Source organism: Myodes glareolus, chromosome 3 (assembly GCF_982192425.1).
Source record: "Myodes glareolus chromosome 3, mMyoGla1.1, whole genome shotgun sequence".
In the NCBI taxonomy this organism is placed as follows: Eukaryota; Metazoa; Chordata; class Mammalia; order Rodentia; family Cricetidae; genus Myodes; species Myodes glareolus.
Window position 1 is genome coordinate 82,370,945 of NC_142028.1, and position 21,187 is coordinate 82,392,131.

The window sequence follows — 21,187 nt, forward strand, 5'->3', positions numbered from 1 at the left end:
AGGAAAGGGCTTACACTTCCACATCACTCTTCATCATGGAAGGAAGTCAGGATAGGGACTCAACCAGGTTAGGAACCTGGAGGCAAGAGTTGATGCAGAGGCCATGGAGGAGTGCTGCTTACTGACTTGCTCCTCATGGCTTGCTCAGCCTGCTTTCTTATAGAACTCAGGACTACAAACCCAGGAATGGCACCACCCACCATGGGCTGGGCCCTCCCCCATCAATCTAGAAAAAAATGCCTGATAGGCTTGCCCACAGTCCATCTTATGGAAGCATTTTCTCAAAGGAGGCTACTCCTCCCCGATGACGCTGGCTTGTGTCACACTGACATAAAACAAGAGAGGGCTGGAGAAATGGCTCAGAGCACTGGCTGCTCTTCCTGAGGTCCTGAGTTCAATTCCCAGCAACCATGTGGTGTCTCACAACCATCTATATATAATGAGATATGGTACACTCTTTTGGCAAGTTAGAACACATGCAGACAGAACACTGTATATACAATAAACAGATAAATCTTTAAAAACTAATAACAAAAATACATGTCAGACAATATTTACTGAGAATTTATGTGTCAGACACTATGTTAAACTACCTCATCTTTTGCCTCATTTAATCCTTATAATAGCACTAATAGGTAGAAGTATTGTTAAATCTTCAACTTTAAAGATGAAAAATCTGATATTCAAAGGTGATTTGTCTAATAAATGGCAGAACCAGCATTTAAATCTGAACAGCTTAACTAACTCCAAAGCCCATACTCTACTCCATTATGTGAATGACCATCAGCTGTGCAACTGGCAACTGTAAGTATTAAATCACTAAGAGAATCAGGAGGCAGGTAAAGAAGTCAGATAGTACAAAAAGGACAGACAAGGGTCCTCCAGGCATGCTGTTTGCTTCCACTTACTGAACTGATCTCCTGTTGTGATTCCTGTAGGTGCTGCTGAAGAGGTTCCAGCTGAGCCTTTCCTGACTCTACACTCTCTTCCAATTGTGCTGTTTCTTGCTGTAGGCGACTTAGTTCTTCTCTAGCTTTTGACAGCTCTTCCTCATAAGTGGAGATCTGAGATTCTTGACTAGTTATTTCAGCTTTCAGGGAAGAGATCTACAAGTGGAGATAAATGAGAGGAAAGGTAATTAAGTGAAGGGATATCTAGTTTCGTGGTTTGAAATTTTTGATGTATTCTTTTGGTAGCAGAAGGGGCTAAAAGAAACTTGGAGGCAGAAGTCTCATGTGATCAGGATCTGGAAAAACAGCGCCCCTCTAATTTCTACTACAAAGAACAGTAACTCCAACTCTTTCATCAAGTAACTGCAGACGAGACTGCTGCTAACAAGGAGGGGATGCTTTCTTTGTAACCAGGAAAGCAATGGAAGCAGAGAGTCAGTAAACAGCCAGGTTTTACCAGCTGGGCCTCCTCAGCACACTTTTTCCTAACTTCCTTGAGCTGCTCTTCCAGCTGGGCTTTCTGCTCATCCAGCTCATCAAGGAGTTCCTGCACCTGCTGCTTCTGGGCCTGTAGTTTTTGCAGGTTAACACTCTCCCTTTGAACTTCATCTTGAAGATCCTAAAACACAAGAAAACGCAGACATTTATCTTTTTGAGGGTATAGAGAGGTGAATTTTTAAGCCTATTTTAAGGGAAAACCAAATCTTGTTTTATTACATATTTTTTATTGGGGGCTAAAGCTTTCAATTTTACATACAGTCTTCAAGTAATCGTAGTCAGACGTATGGTTGAGTAATCTCCCACCCAGCAGTTCCCATGTGATCACTCAGAGGCTTAATGTTACTTATTAATGCTTGACTGATAGCACAGGCTTGTTACTAGCCCACTCTTACACTTAAATTCACCCATATTTCTTATCTATGCCCCACCACATGGCTCATGGCTTGTTACCTTATTTTCTACGTGTACTGCTTCCCTGAAGGCTGGTTGGTGTCTCACCCTGACTTTGCCCTTCTTCATGCCAGTATCCTCCATTTGATTGTCTCACCTACACCTTTTGCTTGGCTATCGGCCTGACAACTTTTTAATAAACAATGAGAATACATATTCACAGTATATAAAGGGATTATTCCACAGCAAGTAACCTCTTGAAGATTTGGATATTTAGTTTGCTTACTTAGATCTGTCCTTGGATGTCTGTCTGACTTCTCTAACATGTCAAAACAGAGGCGTACCATTTCCCCACATCTGTGTTAGCCTCTATCTTCTGGTCAAAACCATGACTTCTTCTTCCACTCTTTCTCTTTTTGTCTCTAGCCTGCCAGCAAATCCCCTTCGTCTCTTTCAAACAGCTACCTTCCAATGGGGCATACTGCTTCCACTGAGCTACCTTTGCATGTATTTTTAGCACCTCAGCCACTCCAAATAAAATAAAATAAAATAAACAACAACAACAAAAAACCCAAAAAACAACTGTCAGCTGGGTGTGATGGCATACACCTTCTTTAATTCCAGTACTCCAGAGGCAGAGGCAGGCAGATCTCTGTGACTTTGAGGGCAGCCTGGTGTGCTGGCTAATTTTATATCAACTTGACAGAAGCTAACGTCATCTGAAAGGAGGGAAGCTCAATTGAGAAAATATTGTCATAATATGCAGCTGTAGGGCACTTTTTTTAAATTAGTAATTGATGCTAGAGGGCCCAGCCCATGGTGGGTGGTGCAATCCCTGGGCTGGTGGTCCTGAGTTCTCTAAGAAAGCAGACTGAGCAAGCCATGAGGAGCAAGTCAGTAAGCATCCCTCTTCCATGGGCCTCTGCATCAACTCTTGCCTCCAGGTTCCCGACCTGGTTGAGTTCCTATCCTGACTTCCTTCCATGATGAAGTATGATGTGGAAGTGTAAGTAAAACAACCCTCTCCCACTTGTTTTTTGGTCATGTTCTATCATCTCAGCAACCTGGTCTACACAGTGACTGACAGGACAGCCAGCACCACATGGATCTATCCCCATCGGTCCAATTTCTTTCTCCATAACCCAAACAAAAATCTAGAATTTCACATTCCCTAATAATATTTAGTCTTTATAATCACACATGTTATCTTTTAATATAAATTCAAAGAAGGAAAATATTAGTTATTTTTAAAATCTGAATAGAAAGGTATATACAGTATGATCATATATATGAAACCATTTATGTATATAAAATACAGCAAATGTTAAGGGTTCACTGATAAAAACCTTCCTTATTTCTCATGCTTTAAAGGTTACATTTCATTAACTGTGTGCTTTGCTTTTCTGTGTATGCTTGTGTTAAGAGGGGGCAACTTGTGAGAGTCGAGTCTGTCCTTAACTATGTGAGTCCCAGGGATCAAATTCAGGTTCCAGGCTTTACCCAATGAGCCATTTTGCTAGCTATGTATTTTACAGATTTACTGTGACCCATTTTATTTTCTGTAATTAAGAAATTTCGTCTGGGTGGTTGTGGCGCACACCTTTAATCCCAGCACTCGGGAGGCAGGGGCAGGCTGATCTTTGTGAGTTTGAGGTCAACCTGGTCTACAAGAGCTAGTTCCAGGACAGGCTCCAAAGCCACAGAGAAACCCTGTCTTGAAAAACCGAAAAACCAAAAAAATAATAAATAAATAAAATAAATAAAAAATAAAAAAATTCAAGTTTGCCTTTCGAAAAACTTTATTTTGTTATTTTATGTATATAGGTTTTATGTATAAAGATGTGTCTGGTGTTTAAGGAACCTAGAAAAGGGCATCAGGTCCCCTGGAACTGGAGTTACAGGTAGTTATGAGCAACCACATGGGTACTAGGAATTGAACTCCGGTCCTCTTAAACCACTAGGCCATCTCTCCAGCTCAGCCCCCCTACTTTTAAAATAAAAGTATTACATCTCTGGTGATTTTACTAATTTAAAAATATTCTTATGTTACTGCTTTCTTTTTATGTAAGAATTACCAATAACAGTATCAATATTGGTTCCTTCAATATACTGAACTATTTTTAAAAACTTTTTAAAATTTTTTTTTTGTTTTGTTTTGGTTTTTCGAGACAGGGTTTCTCTGTAGCTTTGGAGCCTGTCCTGGAACTAGCTCTTGTAGACCAGGCTGGCCTTGAACTCACAGCGCTCCACCTGCCTCTGCCTCCTGAGTGCTGGGATTAAAGGCATGCATTGCCACCACCTGGCAAAAAAACAGTAATTTTAGCGAGCAACTTATAACCTCAGAAGACAGGCTTTCGCAAGAGAAAAGAGAATAAACAAACCAATATAATATATACTCAGTCCTACCTTTTCTCTTGTAAGAGCAAAATAGTCTCACTCAGTTAACCCAATCTTACTGCCTTTCCTTTTTCCTTCACTGCAATGAAGACCTATCTTGCAACACAAAAGTACAGGCCTTAAAGAAAAGTTTACTGATAAAATACCTCTAAGAAATACTTAAACATTAATCAATGACCATATAAAAATAGTATTTCTGGGGCTGGAGAGATGGCTCAGAGATTAAGAGGACTGGTTGTTCTTCCAGAGGACACGTGTTTAATTCCCAGCACCCATATGGCAGCTCATACCTGTCTGTAGCTTCAGTTGCAGGGTTTCTGACACCCTCACACAGACATACATGCAGTTAAAACACCAATGCACATACATAAAATAAAAAAATAGCATTTCTCCATGAAATATCTCAGCATGAAAAAAGAAAGACATCTCTATAAAAATTAAAAAATAATGTAGGCATGCTGGCTCATGCCTGTAATTCCAGCACTTTCACGAGTGAGGCAAAATGACTGCTGTGAGTTTAAAACTAGCTTGAGCTACAGTGAATTCTAGGTCACCAGAGGTTACAAAGTGTAACCTTGTTTTAAAAGCTGAAAATAAAACAAGAAATGGTTTAGCAGTTAGGAGCACCTACTGCTCTTTCAGAAGATTTAGGTTTGGTTGCCAGTACCCACATGGTTAGTGATGGCTCATTACTGTTCAGAGCAGGAGAAATCCCAACACATACTTCACTAGCATCAGATATGCACATGGTCCACATATATACACATTCAGGCAAACATGCACTCATTAAAAAAAAATCTTTACAAAGAAAGGCTAAAAAATAAACAATATTAAGAAAATATTCCCAACACAAACCCACAGCAAAAGGATCTTTGCTTTCTGTAAACAGATTTAAAATTAAGTCAAAACAAAAAGTTACAACTTATATACTAATAAAACTAAGAAAGAACTTTTACCACTAACTCACTTACAAAGGTTACCCCGCCCCTGCAATGCAACTTCTACATTATTATCTGTACCTAGATCTACTTGGCTATTTTATTTTGGCACAAATTTTCTTATCCTTTGCTTATACTGGAACTAGATAAAGGCACAAAAGCATGTCTCTCCTGTCCCTCCTCCTACATCCTCCACCCCCAGCACACCCTAACTCGGGGAGTGGGTATTCTAGCACTTGGATAGTCCAGTGAGTCACTGGAGACTCCGGAAGGTGCTCTCCTGCCTCTCTTCTACCAGCCTCATGATGCTTTGGACCACAAGGGAAGAAGGGTGGCAGCAATGGAGAGTAGCAGGGACAAAATGAACAAGAATGGTGAGAAATGGTGCCAAAGTTTACTTTAGAAAAACACCATAGTCAGATTCATCTAAAATGTCTCCTTCAGGAATAAAAGGATATATGAACTAGGAATCTTGGATTCATTGAGAAAGAAATTTCAAGAAAAATGTCCTGTTTTCTAGAAACCACTCAAGATACTGAAACTGACAAACTTATCCCCACTCCTCCACACATCATGAGGAGCTTTGTACAAATAAAATTTAAACAGACAAAACTCTTAAGCCATATTAAAGATGTTAAAATAACTCATTTTAGTAACCCGAGTCTGATGTACTACTGAAGAAGTAATTTAACAATTAAACCTATGAAATATTAGCAACCTGGAAAGGTCTTTTTCATTAAAGAACAACATGGAGTGAAAGAAAGACAGTGACATATGCCTGCAATTCTAGCATCTGGGAGGTGTAGGCAGGGGACCTCTAGTTCAAGACCAGTATGGGCTACACAGCAAATTACAGCAATTCTGGATTGCATAGTGGGGTCCTGCTTCAAACAAACAGACAAACAAAACAATAACAACAAAATCCATAATACAAGAAAACCCCACTGAAGTCAACAATAAAACTTGTTTATCCAACTACAAAACTTTTTTACTTGGAGATAAAAAGTCAAATAAGTGAATTAAAATAAAGCACTCAGGAGGCAGAGGCAGGTGGATCTCTGTGAGTTTGAGGTCAGCCTGGTCTATAGAGTGAATTCCGGGACTAGCTCCATAGCTACTGAGAAACCTTGTCTCACAAAACAAAGAAACAAAAAAATGAAAAAATGGACAATTAGTTTGAGTTACTATCTCGTTTTCCAAGTTTAAAAGTCTTTTAGAAAAATGTATGTATGTATGTATGTATGTATGTATGTTTTTCAAGACAGGAGTTCTCTGTCTTTGGCTGGCCTGGATCATGCTGGCCTGGAACTCACAGAGATCTGTCTGCCTCCCTCCCAAGTGCTGGAATTAAGGGCGTGCGCCACCATGGCCTGGCTTAGATTTTACTTTATGTGTATAAGAGATTTTCCTCTATGAATGTATGTACACCACATGAGTGCTGGATACCTACAGCAGCCATAAAGAAGGCACAGGATCCTCTGGAACTGGAGACACAACACAAATGGTTGTGAACCACTATTTGAGTGCTGGGAATTAAACTTAAGACCTCTGAAGAGCTGCAAGTGCTCTTAACTGCTAAGCCATTTCTCTAGCCTGAGTTACTAATTCTTAACTAATGAAATATAAATATCTAGGAGCTTTGTTTTATGTGACATTACTATGAACCAAGTCAAATAAAAGTGGAACTTTATAACTACTTACTATGTTCCCAATCCTTCCAGCCAGTGGGACCTGGGTGCATTCTGTCCCATTTTTAGTTTCATGCATAAGAACAAAGTTTATTTTTATTTAAACAGCTTTCTTAAATATCTAGCAATGTATTTCCAAATACAGTTCAAGACATATATGATCCAAAGCAAAATTTTTAAGATCAAGAAACACATAATATAAGATGGAAATCTGGAATGTGTGTGTGAGCACATGTATAATTTGATACTATATTTATCTGTATAAGTTTGTGGTGTATGAACACATTTATGCTTGTGCTTTCTGGTGTCCATGCAGATCTGCAAAACTCAGAGAAGGATTCAGATGTCCGGCTCTATCACTCTCCATCTTAGTCCTCTGAGACAGGGTCTCTGACTCGACCTAGAGTTAGGTAGGTGCTCAGCAGACCTGTTATACTGTAATGGCGTTACAAGTACATGCAGTAATGCCTCGGTTTTATGTGGGTGCCGGGAATTCTAGCTTGGGTCTTCATGCTTGTATAACAAGTATTGTTATTCACTTAGACATCTCCTCAGCCCGTATATAAATCTGAGGTAAAACAGTAATATGAAAAGTACTGATAGGAATAGGAAGTCCAAGCTTGAAGGCATTTTTTTTTCCAACAAGATTTTAATGATAAACACTAAAATGGCTGACTGGAAATGTACAAGTGGCATTCAAGAGGCAGAGATCTAATTGTGAGCAGCCATCAGTGCTAGAGTGACAGGGATCATAGAGAAGAAAAGAAATAAAATATTTCAAGGTGTGAGCTCATAGATCACACAAGAAAGAAAAACCTAGAAAATCAATATTCTACTTTAAAGTAGTGAGCATATATAAACACAAACCAAAAACTTGGATGGAGCACAGCCCAGTGAGGAGACATGTGTTTAATATGCATGAGGCCTTGAGGTCAATCACCAGCATCAATACAAAAACAAAAATAAGACCAACGAAAAAACTCAAGGTGGGGTTAGAAAGATGGCTCAGCAGTTAAGAGCACTTACTGTTCTTGCAGAGGATCTAGGTTCATTTCCTAGCATCCACATAGTGGCTTACAACTGCCTATAACTCAAGTTCGAGGGATTAGGCACCCCTCCTGCTCTCTGCAGACACCAGGTGTTACATGGCGCACATATATACTTGCAGGCAGAACATTCATAAAATAAAACTAAGTAAAATCTTAAGCTTTTGGTTTTAAAACTTCAATTTCTATGCTTATGAATTGAGTTATGTAATCATGTTACTTTATTAGCTGGAGAAACATCAACACTCAAAAGAGACAAGGTAGGACACTCAACAATAGACGAAAATGTCTTTACTTCCATTTCTCATTAGAACCTCCTTTAGAAAGTAGAGTCAAGAAGTAGCCAAGTATACATTCTGAGATTCTGCTATTTGAAATAGCTCTAGTAAAACCAGAAAAACCAGAAAAACCAGAAAAGTAATATTGAAAGCAGTTCATGGTGGTGCACATTTGTAATCTCTGTATTTGGGAGGTGAAAGCAAGAAAATCAGGTCTGGGTCATCCTCAATTATACAATGAGCTCAATGTCAGTCTGAGTTATACGAAACTCTGCTTCAAAAAGGAAAAAAAGAAAAGAAAGTGCTGAAAGATGGAATGACAGATTTTAATTGTCAGTGTTGCTTCTAGTCTGCACCTCGTTATGACAGGGTAAGTCAGAGCTAATTCAGTAGGAATGAATTCCACTGTCTGGGTCTAGCATCTCATTACCATTGGTAATACAGAGATGACTCTACTAACCCAGAACTTCATTAATCTCAGTGTTACCTTTCGGTGAATTTAATTTCATCCATCACTACTTGTTCTACACTAAGCAAGCTCTGAGATGCCTCATATTAGAAGTACCCTATGCAGAAGCCAGTCAGATTTCATGTGTCAATCATACATTTTGGATATCACAAAGTTTAGTGATATTCTACTAACACCATTAAGGAAGATGAGCAAGAACATTATGGAAAAATTTTAGCAATAAAACTCTATAACTATAAATATTTGAGGATATTGAAGGACCAATATAAATTTTAGATCTTTCCTAAACTGGCTATTTAAATGTCCATCCTGTTTGTTTTTCCCTACAAATATAATAACAAAATATTATCTATGGTAAGAACTTGTGTATTTTAGGATAGCAGCTGGTTAAATATAGAGGTTGTCTATGACTATACCAGTGATTATATCTATTTCATATTAAAAAACACTTTGTAGATTTTTATCTTCTGTTCCCAAGCTGTGTCCAGCAATAAATTTTACTGTTGGCATTTTTTCAAGAGGCTTACACAAAACAATGAAACTCAAGCAGCTTACCAGCCCACACCCATTATCAATAGCAGAAAGAGAAATGTTGGCAATAAATCTGACTTTCATACCACTTTTAGGAAAATTCCAAAAAATATAATTAATGCAGTCATCCAATCAGAGTCAACTACCAACCACAAGTCTCCCTGGTTTTCTCAATCCTTTAGTGAATCATCTTCCCCACCCTAGCATGGATTTCCTCTATCAAAACAAAATAACGACTTAGCAAACCCCAGTTTCTACCTGTTTAAAAGTACAAGTAGAAAAATCTAACACATAAGTTAACATATTAGGAAATGCCCATCCATGAGCTCCTGTTGGCAGCTGCTACCAGTGCCCACACATACAGCACTCAGAAAATGCACCCCAGAAACATGGCCACATGAAACACTGCTCAATACTGTTACATTTGTCAAATAGAAACAGGTTTATTATCGCCTCTATTTATAAAATATAATTACTAATACAACAGCAAAAATGAATTAATTTTCTTTATGAAAAAGTTTCAGGTATTTTAGCTATAAAGCAATTCATAAGATGTTATTTTAAATTGCTCTCTATCATTTCCTATTCTAACAGTGACATGAGAAACACTCTTGAAAATAGTAGGTCTCTCAGCTGAAAAAAAACCTTACATGCATGAAAAAGCAATTTGGTTTTTGATGATGTTCCAATTTAATTTTATTGGTGTAATATTATTTATATCAAGTCATTCAAAGTTATCTTTATTGAATAATATATAGGTAAATATCATTAAAATATTTTTAAATTTATAAACATATGCTTAAAGAAACTGTTTTCTCATTGCAGTATAATTTTTAAAGGCCAGAATTCAGAGCAACAATCATCATTTAAAAAAGAAACATTTATGTCATACAAATATTATATATTCCTTGGACCTAATATCATACCCATCAAATAGAAAATACATTTACAATGAATATCCCTACATTAGAAATGGGGCAAAATAGCTCACTTACCTGAACCTCACTTGTCCTCTGCTTAACTGTGTCTTCCTTCTCTTTAAGGTCCTGTTCCACATTGTTCTTTTCCCTAGAAGACCAGCAAACAATGCAAGAATATCTGAGAACATCAGCTACAGCTGGTATGGCTATCCATCCTCCTAAGCCTGAATCGCTTTTTAAATACATGTTGAAACATTCAATTTTTAAATGAAGGGCAGAATTTTCTACCCTCTTTAAATTATTTATGGAATAGAAATCAATATAAGCTCTATTTGTAAAAAAAAAAATGCTTCCTCACTAAAATGTGGTGAAAAAAGGACAGATTAAAAAAGGAAGAAGCAGAAACTAATCAATAGAACACTCAGGTTTCACTGATGTCACTGTTGCTATGGTGATACTGTCCAATGAAAACTGCTGGTGAAGAAAAGGAGGAGTTGCATCAGCTCTGTATGCTTAACCCTTAACAACCACTGTCCTATTAAATAAGAATGGCTGAGAGAAACAGTGAGCAATATTAAGAAAAAGAGGCATTTGTGTATTAATTTTCCTTAAATCACCAGTGTGCATCAATTTTAGAATGCAATAACATAGAAAAATGAAAAAGATTGATAATATACAGGTAGCATGCTGTATAATATATCACATTTACTCCAAAAAGATTTTTTGGGACTATCTATGAAACCCAATTGGTCAGAAAACAAAATCATATACATTATATTTAAAAACACAAAAGCATTATGTTTTCCCCTCAAATCAAACTTACAAGGCTCTTCTTTGAAGTATCATCCCAAATTCCTGTTTTTGTTTTTTTTTTAAACAGAGCTGGAATCATATAAATGTATCTCAAAAAACTTAAGATTTAAATTATAAAATAAAGCCATTTCTTTTCCTATAACAAGTTTAACTTCCCATGTTTACTAAAACCACTCACATGTACTCTTATTTTCTATAGAATGAGAGGTTAAAATGCCACAGCATTCTCCAGCAATACATGGGGTGGGGGAGAAGAAGGCAATATGGAGAGGGGAAGACAGCATTTAAGAAGCCTAGTATGGCAGTTACACCTTACCGGGTCATTATCATGTTTCAAATAACTAACATAACTCAGTAGCTAACAGAACCTAAATGAAACCTCAGATTTCATTTAACTCTGTCATAAAAGAAAGTGAGGAAATTATACCAAATACGTAAGGAAGAAACTACATGCCTTATTTGTGTATGTCTTCTTGTTAAAGTGAGGATCTGAAATGCAGCACTAAATCAGCTGTTGTGGATACGTAGGTACAATGATCTTAAGATTTGTATGAAAGAAAAAAGGAACTCGAATAAAGCTATTATTTGTATACTGTTACTTTCAAGTACTTGAGATGGCCAGGGAGCTCACTAACCGTTTGTCAGAAGGGTTGCAATGTGGGTCACAATTTTGTGGGGATTTTAAACAGTCCCTCACCATTAGAATCATTGTTGCAGTCTTCCTTCCAACCCTCACTGTATGAAAAGGCCACCCCCCACCTCTAACCTTTATCAAATTAGGTGAAATTGTAAAATAGAAAATTACAAGGGAGAAAAATCTGAAAAGACAGCACAAATTCTGGTAGCTCAATCTTGTAATTTTTTTCCCTCCTTATGTGAGCAGATGAGTGTTTTCAGTCCTGCTGCAGTATGACAGAGATAAGTCACATGAAAATCTAGCGCTTCCCCCCCCCCCCCCAGCTCTATCTCCCAAATCCTCAGAGACATTCCACACAAGGTCAGTAACACTTCAGCTCCATTTCAGACAGCAGATAACAAAAATAGAAAACATTATACAGTATCGGAGATTGCCACTGCAGTCTCGAATGTGAATGTGCATCATTTAAATTCTTTCTGCTGCTCTTTTAACTCTTGTTTCTGACAGTGTCTGCTCAATCCTCCCTACGCTGCTGTTAACTCCTGTTACTCACAGTGCCTGTTGAGAAGATAGAATGTGCACAAGGAAAATAGAGCTGTAAGAAGGCAGTGAGCCAACTTAAAGTAGTGGAGACAGGAGACAGGAAGCTCACTTGGTGAAAAATGAAGAGAGAGCAGCAAGATTTGGGCTTTTACCAGCAAGTATCTACGTTTGAATAAAATGGAGGATGATTTAAGAGTACAAACTGCTGCTAATATTTTTAAGGTATTGGGAAGGGAGAAGCAATAGAAATATCTTTAAACGTATGCTGACTCCAATCTCCAAAATAAGAGAATCTTTACAAATTAGTTCAGAGATCAATAAAATTTAACTTCTAATTCATGTTTATCTAAGTAATATTCTGGTTCCTTTAATAATTTCTCTTATGGTCAAAACTAAGTACCATAACACACTAGCCAGACAATGTATAAAAATTAATTTAGATTATAATTTCAGAAACGCCAAATTGTTATTTTTTTTGTCTTGAAATAGCTCCTAAACTCTAACTACACTCTTATTTTAAAAACATTTAAACATACATTTAGATGCTTGAAAATTGACTGGCTGTATTTCTTACATTTTTCCTTTCGTAAAAAAAATCATATATAAATAACCAATACAAAACACCTTTAAAATTTTTATGTGCTGCCAGGTTGTGCTGGTGGCACATACCTTTAATCTCATCACTTGGGAGGCAGAGGCAGGTGGATCTCTGAGTTAGAGGCCAGCCAGAGATACACAGAGATACTCATTTGGAAAAAACAACAACCCCACATACATTTTAGTGTACTTTTATATTATTTTATGCATGTATACGTGTGTGTTCCTTTGTATATGAACAGGAAGACATGTACGCATGTGGGGAGCAAGGTAGACATATCTTCCCTGATCACTCTCCCTCCTTATGTACATTGTGGCAGTCTCTCACTCGCACCTAGAACTTGAAGATTTGGCTAGTCTGCCTCTCATATGGAGATTACAGGCAGACCACTATACCTACCCATCATTAACGATGCCCCCTTATATATGCTCCCATATTAACTGATAAGCCACCTCCTCAGTCCTCAAAGCATTCTTAACATACTTTAAAAACTATTGAAGGCTCTATATCACAATTAAAAGTGATATATTCAGCTTCCCAATATATATTATATGAAAAATAAAAAGTAATTTCCAGAAAAGGGGAAATAAATTATCCAACTCATCCTTCAATTAGACTATCCCTCTGTTCTATCCACTCCCACATGCTTGCATGTACTGAGATCCACAGACAGGAAAGGATGGAACTCCTGGCATTTGAGAGGCTAGCGGTTTTGATTCTGCGTGCCTTCACATTGGACCCATCAAGGAAGTAAGGCTCAAGCTAGGCTTTTAGACGTTCACAGTGGATAAGTGTAGAAACTTAACATGAAATGGTTCAATGCAAGGGCAGTCAGGTTAAGAAAACCTGAGGCAACAATTTACTTCTATTTTGCCAGGCTCAGTTTATAGGAAGGATAGAGGAAACCATTTGTCTTAATGTTGATATGATGCCAAAAGTATCACAGACAGGATTAAATCACTTTCCACATCCTTCCCAGATACATATTTATTGTCATTTTTCTGAACATAGCATCCATCACTTTCTAAAACTAAAAATCATTAGAAACTAGAAAGCTTGTAAAAACTCACAAAACTATTTTTTTCAGTCATGATATCTCTTGTAAAACTCCTTAAGGTGCAATCTAAATTTAAAAATGCTAATATCACAAAACTTAACTACTAATTTCTATTACAAGTAAAGGGAGCTACGCTACTTCAATAAATAATCTTCAGTGAGGTGCCTGAATTTTAGAGTAAAAAAAACAAAACTCAGGAGACCTGGAGTCTAATCCAGGCTGCTATGAAACTGTCTTTCTGACAGAGGCCAAGTCTTACTCTTTATGTGTGAATGTTAATATCATTATCTTCAGTTAGGACGACAAAATACACACGACAGAAGATATAGGCTTTGAGTCTAAGTGTTAGTTGTACTTAATGTCGATGAAATACTTTTTCAACCTGTAAAAAGGACTTATGGTTACAAGACAAGAGTAGAAAACCCATCTAAGGAGTGGAGCTGGAGCTGGTGCTCAGTGGTACAGCACTTAAGACGCAGGCAGGGATGGGAGAGACGGAAGGAAGGAAATACACAGACACATTTAAACTGCTGGAAAAAAAAAAAAAAGAAACCTGTCAATTAAGGATTCTGTACCTGCCAGGCATGGCAAACACATACCTGCAACCCCCTAGCACTTAGGAAGTAGAAGCAAGCAGATCTCGGTGTGTTCCAATCAAGTCCCAGGCTGGTAAGAACTACCAAGTTAGATCTGTTTTTAAAATCAACAACAACAAAAATCCCATACCTGACCAAACTGGCCTTAAACTATTCCTAAATAAACAAAGAGTAGTAGGGCTGTCCTATAAGAAATGCTAACAAGAGTCCTTCAGATGAAAGTATGATAAGCAATCAGCTCAAAGGCATTTGACAATGTAAAGGTTTTCGGTAAAGGTAAATACACAAGCAAATACAAGAAATGGCACTACTACAATTTTGATTCAAAACTTAATTTTATACTTTCTGTAAGATTTAAATGACAAAAGCATTAAAACCTGTATGTCTGTTAGTAGAAACATAATCTATAAAAATATTATCTGTAACATCAGTAAACTAAAAGGACCGGAGTTTTATATGTGACTAAAATAGGTTCTAGGGAGCTAAGCTGTAATTCAGTTGGTAGGCTTCATGAAGCATGCATGAAGCACTAGGTTTAATCAACCCAGTATAGGATAAAACTGGACACCTTAACAGTCATACCTGTAATCCCAGCATTCAGGAGGCAGAGGCAGAGGTTTAGAAATTCAAGACCATCCTTGGGATAGCAAGTTTGAAGTCATACTAGGTTATGTGACACCATATTTCAAAATAAAAGAGGGTCTGGGAGTGCAGAGCTAAGTGGAGCTGGTAAGGATGCTCATGGATGTGCAGGAACGTGCAGCCTGTCATATCTGCCAACATGCTAGGTGTGTTGCTTTTCTTGCTTGTGGTTCTTTATCACTATGTAGAGTCTAGTATCACAAGGAGCAGAACTAAAAGTGACACTTTCTCCCCGCAGCGCTCAAGTTTCAGGACGTGGTCTAAACTAATATAGAGGTGGTAAGGGACCTTGATCCTGAACTTCACGTCTCTTACCTATCACAACACACAAAGCAACTATGCCTGGACTTTTACAAACATTGATTTCCCCAAAGTCTTTCTTAAGTCTATAGAACATGAAGCTGATATTGAATAGGGTCTCCTACAGAGCTGCCTTCCTTTTTGCTCTTCCCCCCAACACAAAAAAATATACACACTTAACATTAAACTATCTAACTTTAGAAGATTAAAGTTATAGCGACTGCTGATAGCAGTAACAAATGTACTTAATGTCAATTAAAATGCACACTGAGGCTGAGTGTGTACCACACCTGCAGTCCTAGCACTTGGAAGGCGGGAGGACTCCAAGTTCAAGGCCTGAATGGACAAATACATAGGGAGTTTTAGACCAACACGAGCAATTTAGCAACATCCTGCCTCAGGAAAATATTTTTCTTTCTTCCTTCTTTGTTTTTTGTTTTTTTTTTCTTTTTTCTTTTTTCAAGACAGAGTCTCACTATGCAGCTCCGACTGTCCTGGACTTCATTATGTTGCGAAGGCTGGACTTGAACTCACAGAGCTCTGCCTGTCTCAAGTACTGGGATTAAAGGCATGCACCACTACACCCAACTCAGAAAAAAAAAATTTAAGAGTTGGAGATACATTGCTCAGTGTTTCTTGAGCATTCACAAAAACCTCAGGATTGATATTCAGGTTTAAAACAAAAGACAACATGTAAAATGGTTAAAATGATAAATTTTACCCTATCTACATCAATGATTAAAAATTAATGTAAAAGAAAAAGAAAGCAAAGGTGAGAATTTACAATTCTGGAAGAGGCACACACGTGGTATGGAAATCTGAGATGGAGCATCGGAGATGGTGGTAAGCAAGCTCTGGCACTTGGTAAACATGCAGAGCTGCAGCATACAGGAAATGCTGAGCCCTGGAGGTTTCTAGATCAGACTGAGTCTTTGTTTCTGAGCAGTGAATGACAGAACTTAACAAGATGACTCTTCTTTCCTTTTTTGCTTGTGTGGAAGAGAGGAAGCAGAGGCTTTTATTATTCAACAGCTGATGACAATTGCTGGGAAGGCAACATAACAGCCTGACTTGCTTATTTTGGAACTGTCAGAAGTCTAGGGTAGATTAGAGTAACAACTATACACAGCTGATGACAAGCTTTAGCTTTTCATTCAAGTGAGTCTAGAAGTCAGGTAACATTTTATTCCAAGTTGGTTAAAAACTTTAAAGTTTGAGGACAGATACTGATTTTTACTTTAGGTTTTTAATTTCTCAAAAATTAAAGTTTAAAGGCCCTTATATATAATCTGTTGCATTAATTATAAAATATCAAGTTAAATGTTGTAAACATTTAAGAGTGTATGATATATATGGACAATTCTTGGTTTTCTTTTTTAAAATTATTTTTTATTTTATGTGTGTGGAGCATGGGGGAGAAGTATAAATGTCTACTATATGCGTGCAGTGACTACATAAGGTCAGAAGAGGGCTTCCTATACCCTGGAACTGGGGCTATAAGACAATGTGAGTGATGTGGCTGCTGTGAACTGAACTGAGAATCTCTGCAAGACCAAGTGCTCTCAACTACTGCACCATTATTACTCTAGAGGGAGGTTGGCCATTTTAATAAGCTTTTCCCCCCTTCTTGAAAAGTACAAGAATATATCCATGGGCATAAATTACTGAAAACATGTGTGGTGATATTTTGTTTGTGCTTAAACAAATAAAGTTTATCTGAAGATCAGAGTGTGGAGCTAGTTATACTAGTTACTCATAGAGGCCAGGTAATGGTTGCACTATCCCAGCACTTGGGAAACAGAGGCAGACAGATTTCTCTGAGATTAAGGCAACCTCAGGCTACACGAGATTAAATCAGTCTGAAAAGAGAAACAGAGCCAAGCAGTGGTAGCTCACATTTTTAATCCCAGCACTAGGATGGTTAAGACAGGAGGGGATGTGGATGGGTGGAAAGAGGAATATAAGGTGGAGGAGACAGGCGCTCAGCTCATTGAGTCTGAGGATTCGCAGAGACAGGATCTTGCCCAATTTGGTATGCAGATTGGGTAGTGGTAAAAAGTCTCTATAGTGGCTGGCTCCTTTATTTCTCTGATATTTCAGCAAGCTTCATTATTAGATCACAAACAAAATGCCATCACAAAGATGGGCTGGAGAGATGGCTCAGCAGTTAAGAGTACTGATTGGTCTTTCAGAGGACCTGGGTTCAATCCCAGTACCCACATGGCAGCTCACAACCATCTGTAACTCCAGTTCTAGAGAATCCTATACCCTCACATAAAACGTATACAGGCAAAACATCAGTGCACATTAAATAAATAAAAAATAAAAGAAATTTTTAATAATAAATAATTTATGAACTTAATCTGTATTAGTTATTTACTGCTGCATAATGAATCACATATGTAGCCAACAATATATCTCTCTGTCTCTGAGTTGGGAATTCATAAGGCTCTCTCTCCCTTCAGCGGTGAGAGCTCGCTCAGTATAAGGCCCTGATCCAAACACTGCAAAAGAACAAAGCAACAACAAAACTCCTGTGGGCAGACAGAACTCAAGTGCCTCTTGAGAGGTTGAGACCCAGATGATGACAGAGTATGGGGCTAAAAGACTCATTTCCAGGGTATCAAAAGCTGTTATTGTTTTACATCAGTTCTTGAATATAAACAAGACAGAAGCCTATATATCAAGGAACATATTTACATGGACATGTCTAGACCAATGCATTAGCCCCATGGAGAACTGGCAAATCCACCCCAGCCCAGCCTACCACTGTGAGGCTCAAAGGGATGGCAAAGCCTTCCTGTAGGCCCCAATTTTACCACCTGCAAACTGATCCTAGAGATTAGCTAGACCCGATTCCTTGTTCAGCTGTGTAAAAAAAAAAAAAAAAAAAAAGCCCTGCCTCCTTGTTCAACTGTGTTTAATAACCCTGTCCCCTTCTGCAATTTTATGTAATAATCTTACCTTCTGACCAACTTCACATGATACACTGAGCTTCCTGGGTGCTGTGGCTTCTCTCTCCATGAACTCGGCCCACCCAACCCCAGCTTTTTCGTCTTTGGAGGTCTCTCTGTGTCTGTCTTTTCTTCATTCCCTCACTGCCCCAGTTAGGTCAATTCCTGGGCAAAGACATGGCACTGACTATCTGGCTACAATGGTCCTAGTCTGTCTTCACCTAGGAAAAAGAATTCATTTAGCTATTCTAAACAGTACTTATTGAGCAAGTCTTACATGCTAAAGTATGAGCTGAGTATTGAGGATGACAATAACTTGTACTGATTTACCATGTTCTCAGCATCCACATAGTAGAGTTGCATTTCCATTTTAGATACGAAGAAACTAAGACATAGTTAAGTAAATCTGACCAAATCAGGCTAGTATGACGGCTTAGTGAATGAAGGAACTTGCAGCCTAGCATGACAAGAGTTTGATCTCCAGGACATATATGGTGGAAGAAGAGAAAAAGCCTCATTCCAGAAGTTGGCCTCTGACCTCCATGTGTACACACCATCCCACACATTAAACGAATGTGAAAAAAATTTTTGACAAAATAATGTCAGATAATCTGGGAATCTGGTCAAAAGTTCTACCACTAAAATCCTATACTGTATGGCCTCTCTGCAATAAGACACAGGAGCTGGAAAGGTGATTCAGTAGGTGAAGGCACTTGTGACCAAGACTGACAACCAGAGTTCTATCCTGCAAGTTGTCCTCTGACCTCCACCTATCTCTGTGGCATGCATGTTTATATACATGCATATGCATCCTCATGCCCACACAGAATAAATAATTTAAAAACTATTAAATCAAGATAAAATCTCTTTCACTTCAGGGATGTTGCAAGAATTAAAAAAAAAGAATTTATATAAAGTGGATGTAGCACAATCCCAATAACTACTATAGTTACCTATCTTGCTTATTGGCCCAAAACCAGGAAAACAAATAGGCCTGACAGGATGTGGCTTTTGCTTCCTTATGCTTTTGCTAACAGGACAGGCAAGAAGGAAGTAGAAGCTAGCAGAAGTCAAAATATTCACTCCTGCCTCAGCATAAACTGCCATGACCACGCTATCCAAGAGACTGAAGTAGTCTCATTTTCTTGCACCTTTCATCTGTTCAGAACTTCTCACAGCAGGCTGGAGAGATGCTCAGTGGTTAAGAGCACAAGCTGCTCCTGCGGAGGATCTGAGTTCCATTCCCAGGACCCATAACACCACCTATAATTCCAGCCCCACAGGATCCTAAACCTTTGGCCACCACAGGCACCTGATTCACATGTACATATCCATACACATATAATTAAAATGAATCTTTTTTTTTAAAAAAAAAAAACTGTCCCCAACAACAACAACCAAATAAAAAACCATAACTTCTCTGAGGCATTTTACTTTCAGAGTAAGAATTCTTTTTTTGTTTTGTTTTTCGAGAGAGGGTTTCTCTATAGCTTTGGAGCCTGTCCTGGAACTAGCTCTTGTAAACCAGGTTGGCCTCGAACTCACAGAGATCCGCCTGCCTCTGCATCCCGAGTGCTGGAATTAAAGGCATGCACCACAACCGCCCGGCTCAGAGTAAGGATTCTTATGAGATCCATAAACAGCTTTTAAGAACTGGCTGGGCATGGTGGTATACACCTATAACCCCAGTACTCAGGAGGCAGAGACAGGTAGAAATCTGTGAGTTTGAAGTCAGGCGGGTCTACGTAGCGAATGGTAGGCCAATTAGGGCTACACAGAGATATCCTGTCTTGAAAAAATAAAAATAATAAGAGCACTGCCTGCTCTTCCAAAGGTCCTGAGTTCAATTCCCAGCAACCACATGGTGGCTCACAACCATCTGTAATGGGGTCTGGTGCTCTCTTCTGCCCTGCAGGCATACACATAGACAGAATATTGTATACAAAATAAATAAATAAATAAATATTTGAAAGAAAATAAAAATAATAAACGAACGGATCAAGTTTCTGGAAATAGAAAAAGAACAACTGGCAACCTAAAGATTTTAAGAACATCTTAACAAGAGATATTTACTTGGGCCATCAAGCATGAATAGATGCTTACAGTGTTAAAGGTATATCCAGGCAAATGAGAACAGTAACATGAGAGACAACGAATAAAACAAGAGGTGTCAGGCTGAGGTGAGAGGTAATATGCCTACCTGTATCAGGTGGTTAGAGGAAAGGGAATAGTATAGTTTGAATATGGATGTCCTCACACGCTGTTATACTTGAGTATGTGGTCTTTAGTTAGTATTGCTTTTTGGGAGGCAATGGGAAGTCTGCTGTGGCTGGAGGAGTTGGGTCACTAAGAGTGGGCTTTTGAAAGTTATAGCCCAGTCCCACTGTCAGAGTAGTCTCTGCTTTGTGGTCTGGCGGCTGCATGAGAAGTTCTACAACAGATGCCTGCTTTGGTGGACAGAGCCACTCACACCACCCAGATTGCTTTGCTATGATGGACCGAACCCTCTGAACTGTGAGCAAATATAAATCCTCCCTTGCTTCAGTTGCTTCTGTCAAGCATTTCCTCAATAAAAAGAGAAGTGACTAATAAAGCAAAAGATGGTTACAGCACTCTGCTTATTTCTGAAGGTAGAAAGAGTAAATACATTATCTGCTCTTACAAAATTTTAAAGTGTCCTAGGAGAGAATATACTGTGGGAAGTATTTAATAAGAATGGTCTGGGTGACAGGGAAACACTATGGGGTTTTTGTTGTTGCTGCAGTTTTGTGTTTTGTTTGGTTTTAGACAGACAGGGTCTCTCTATGTAGCACTGACTATCCTGGTTCTCTCTCTGTAGACTTTGAACTCAGAGTTCTGCTTGCCTCTGCCTCCTGAGTGCTGGAATTAAAGGTTTACACCTCTGTGCTCTGTAGGGGAACACCATGAAGGAAGAGCCC

The 21,187-nt window shown here is 38.4% G+C and overlaps 1 protein-coding gene across 3 annotated transcripts in view; it reads right to left on the bottom strand.

Annotated features, from left to right (window-relative positions):
• Eps15 (epidermal growth factor receptor pathway substrate 15) overlaps positions 1-21,187 on the bottom strand; it is a 97,751-nt gene that overhangs the window by 24,481 nt on the left and 52,083 nt on the right. For all 3 annotated transcript variants that reach the window (XM_085686403.2, XM_085686402.2, XM_085686404.2), the window contains exons 13-15: positions 10,184-10,256; positions 1,408-1,569; positions 909-1,106 (exon numbers count right to left, since the gene is read on the bottom strand). In XM_085686403.2, the coding sequence (XP_085542529.1) occupies positions 909-1,106; positions 1,408-1,569; positions 10,184-10,256 (433 nt within the window). The remainder of the gene's footprint in view (positions 1-908; positions 1,107-1,407; positions 1,570-10,183; positions 10,257-21,187) is intronic.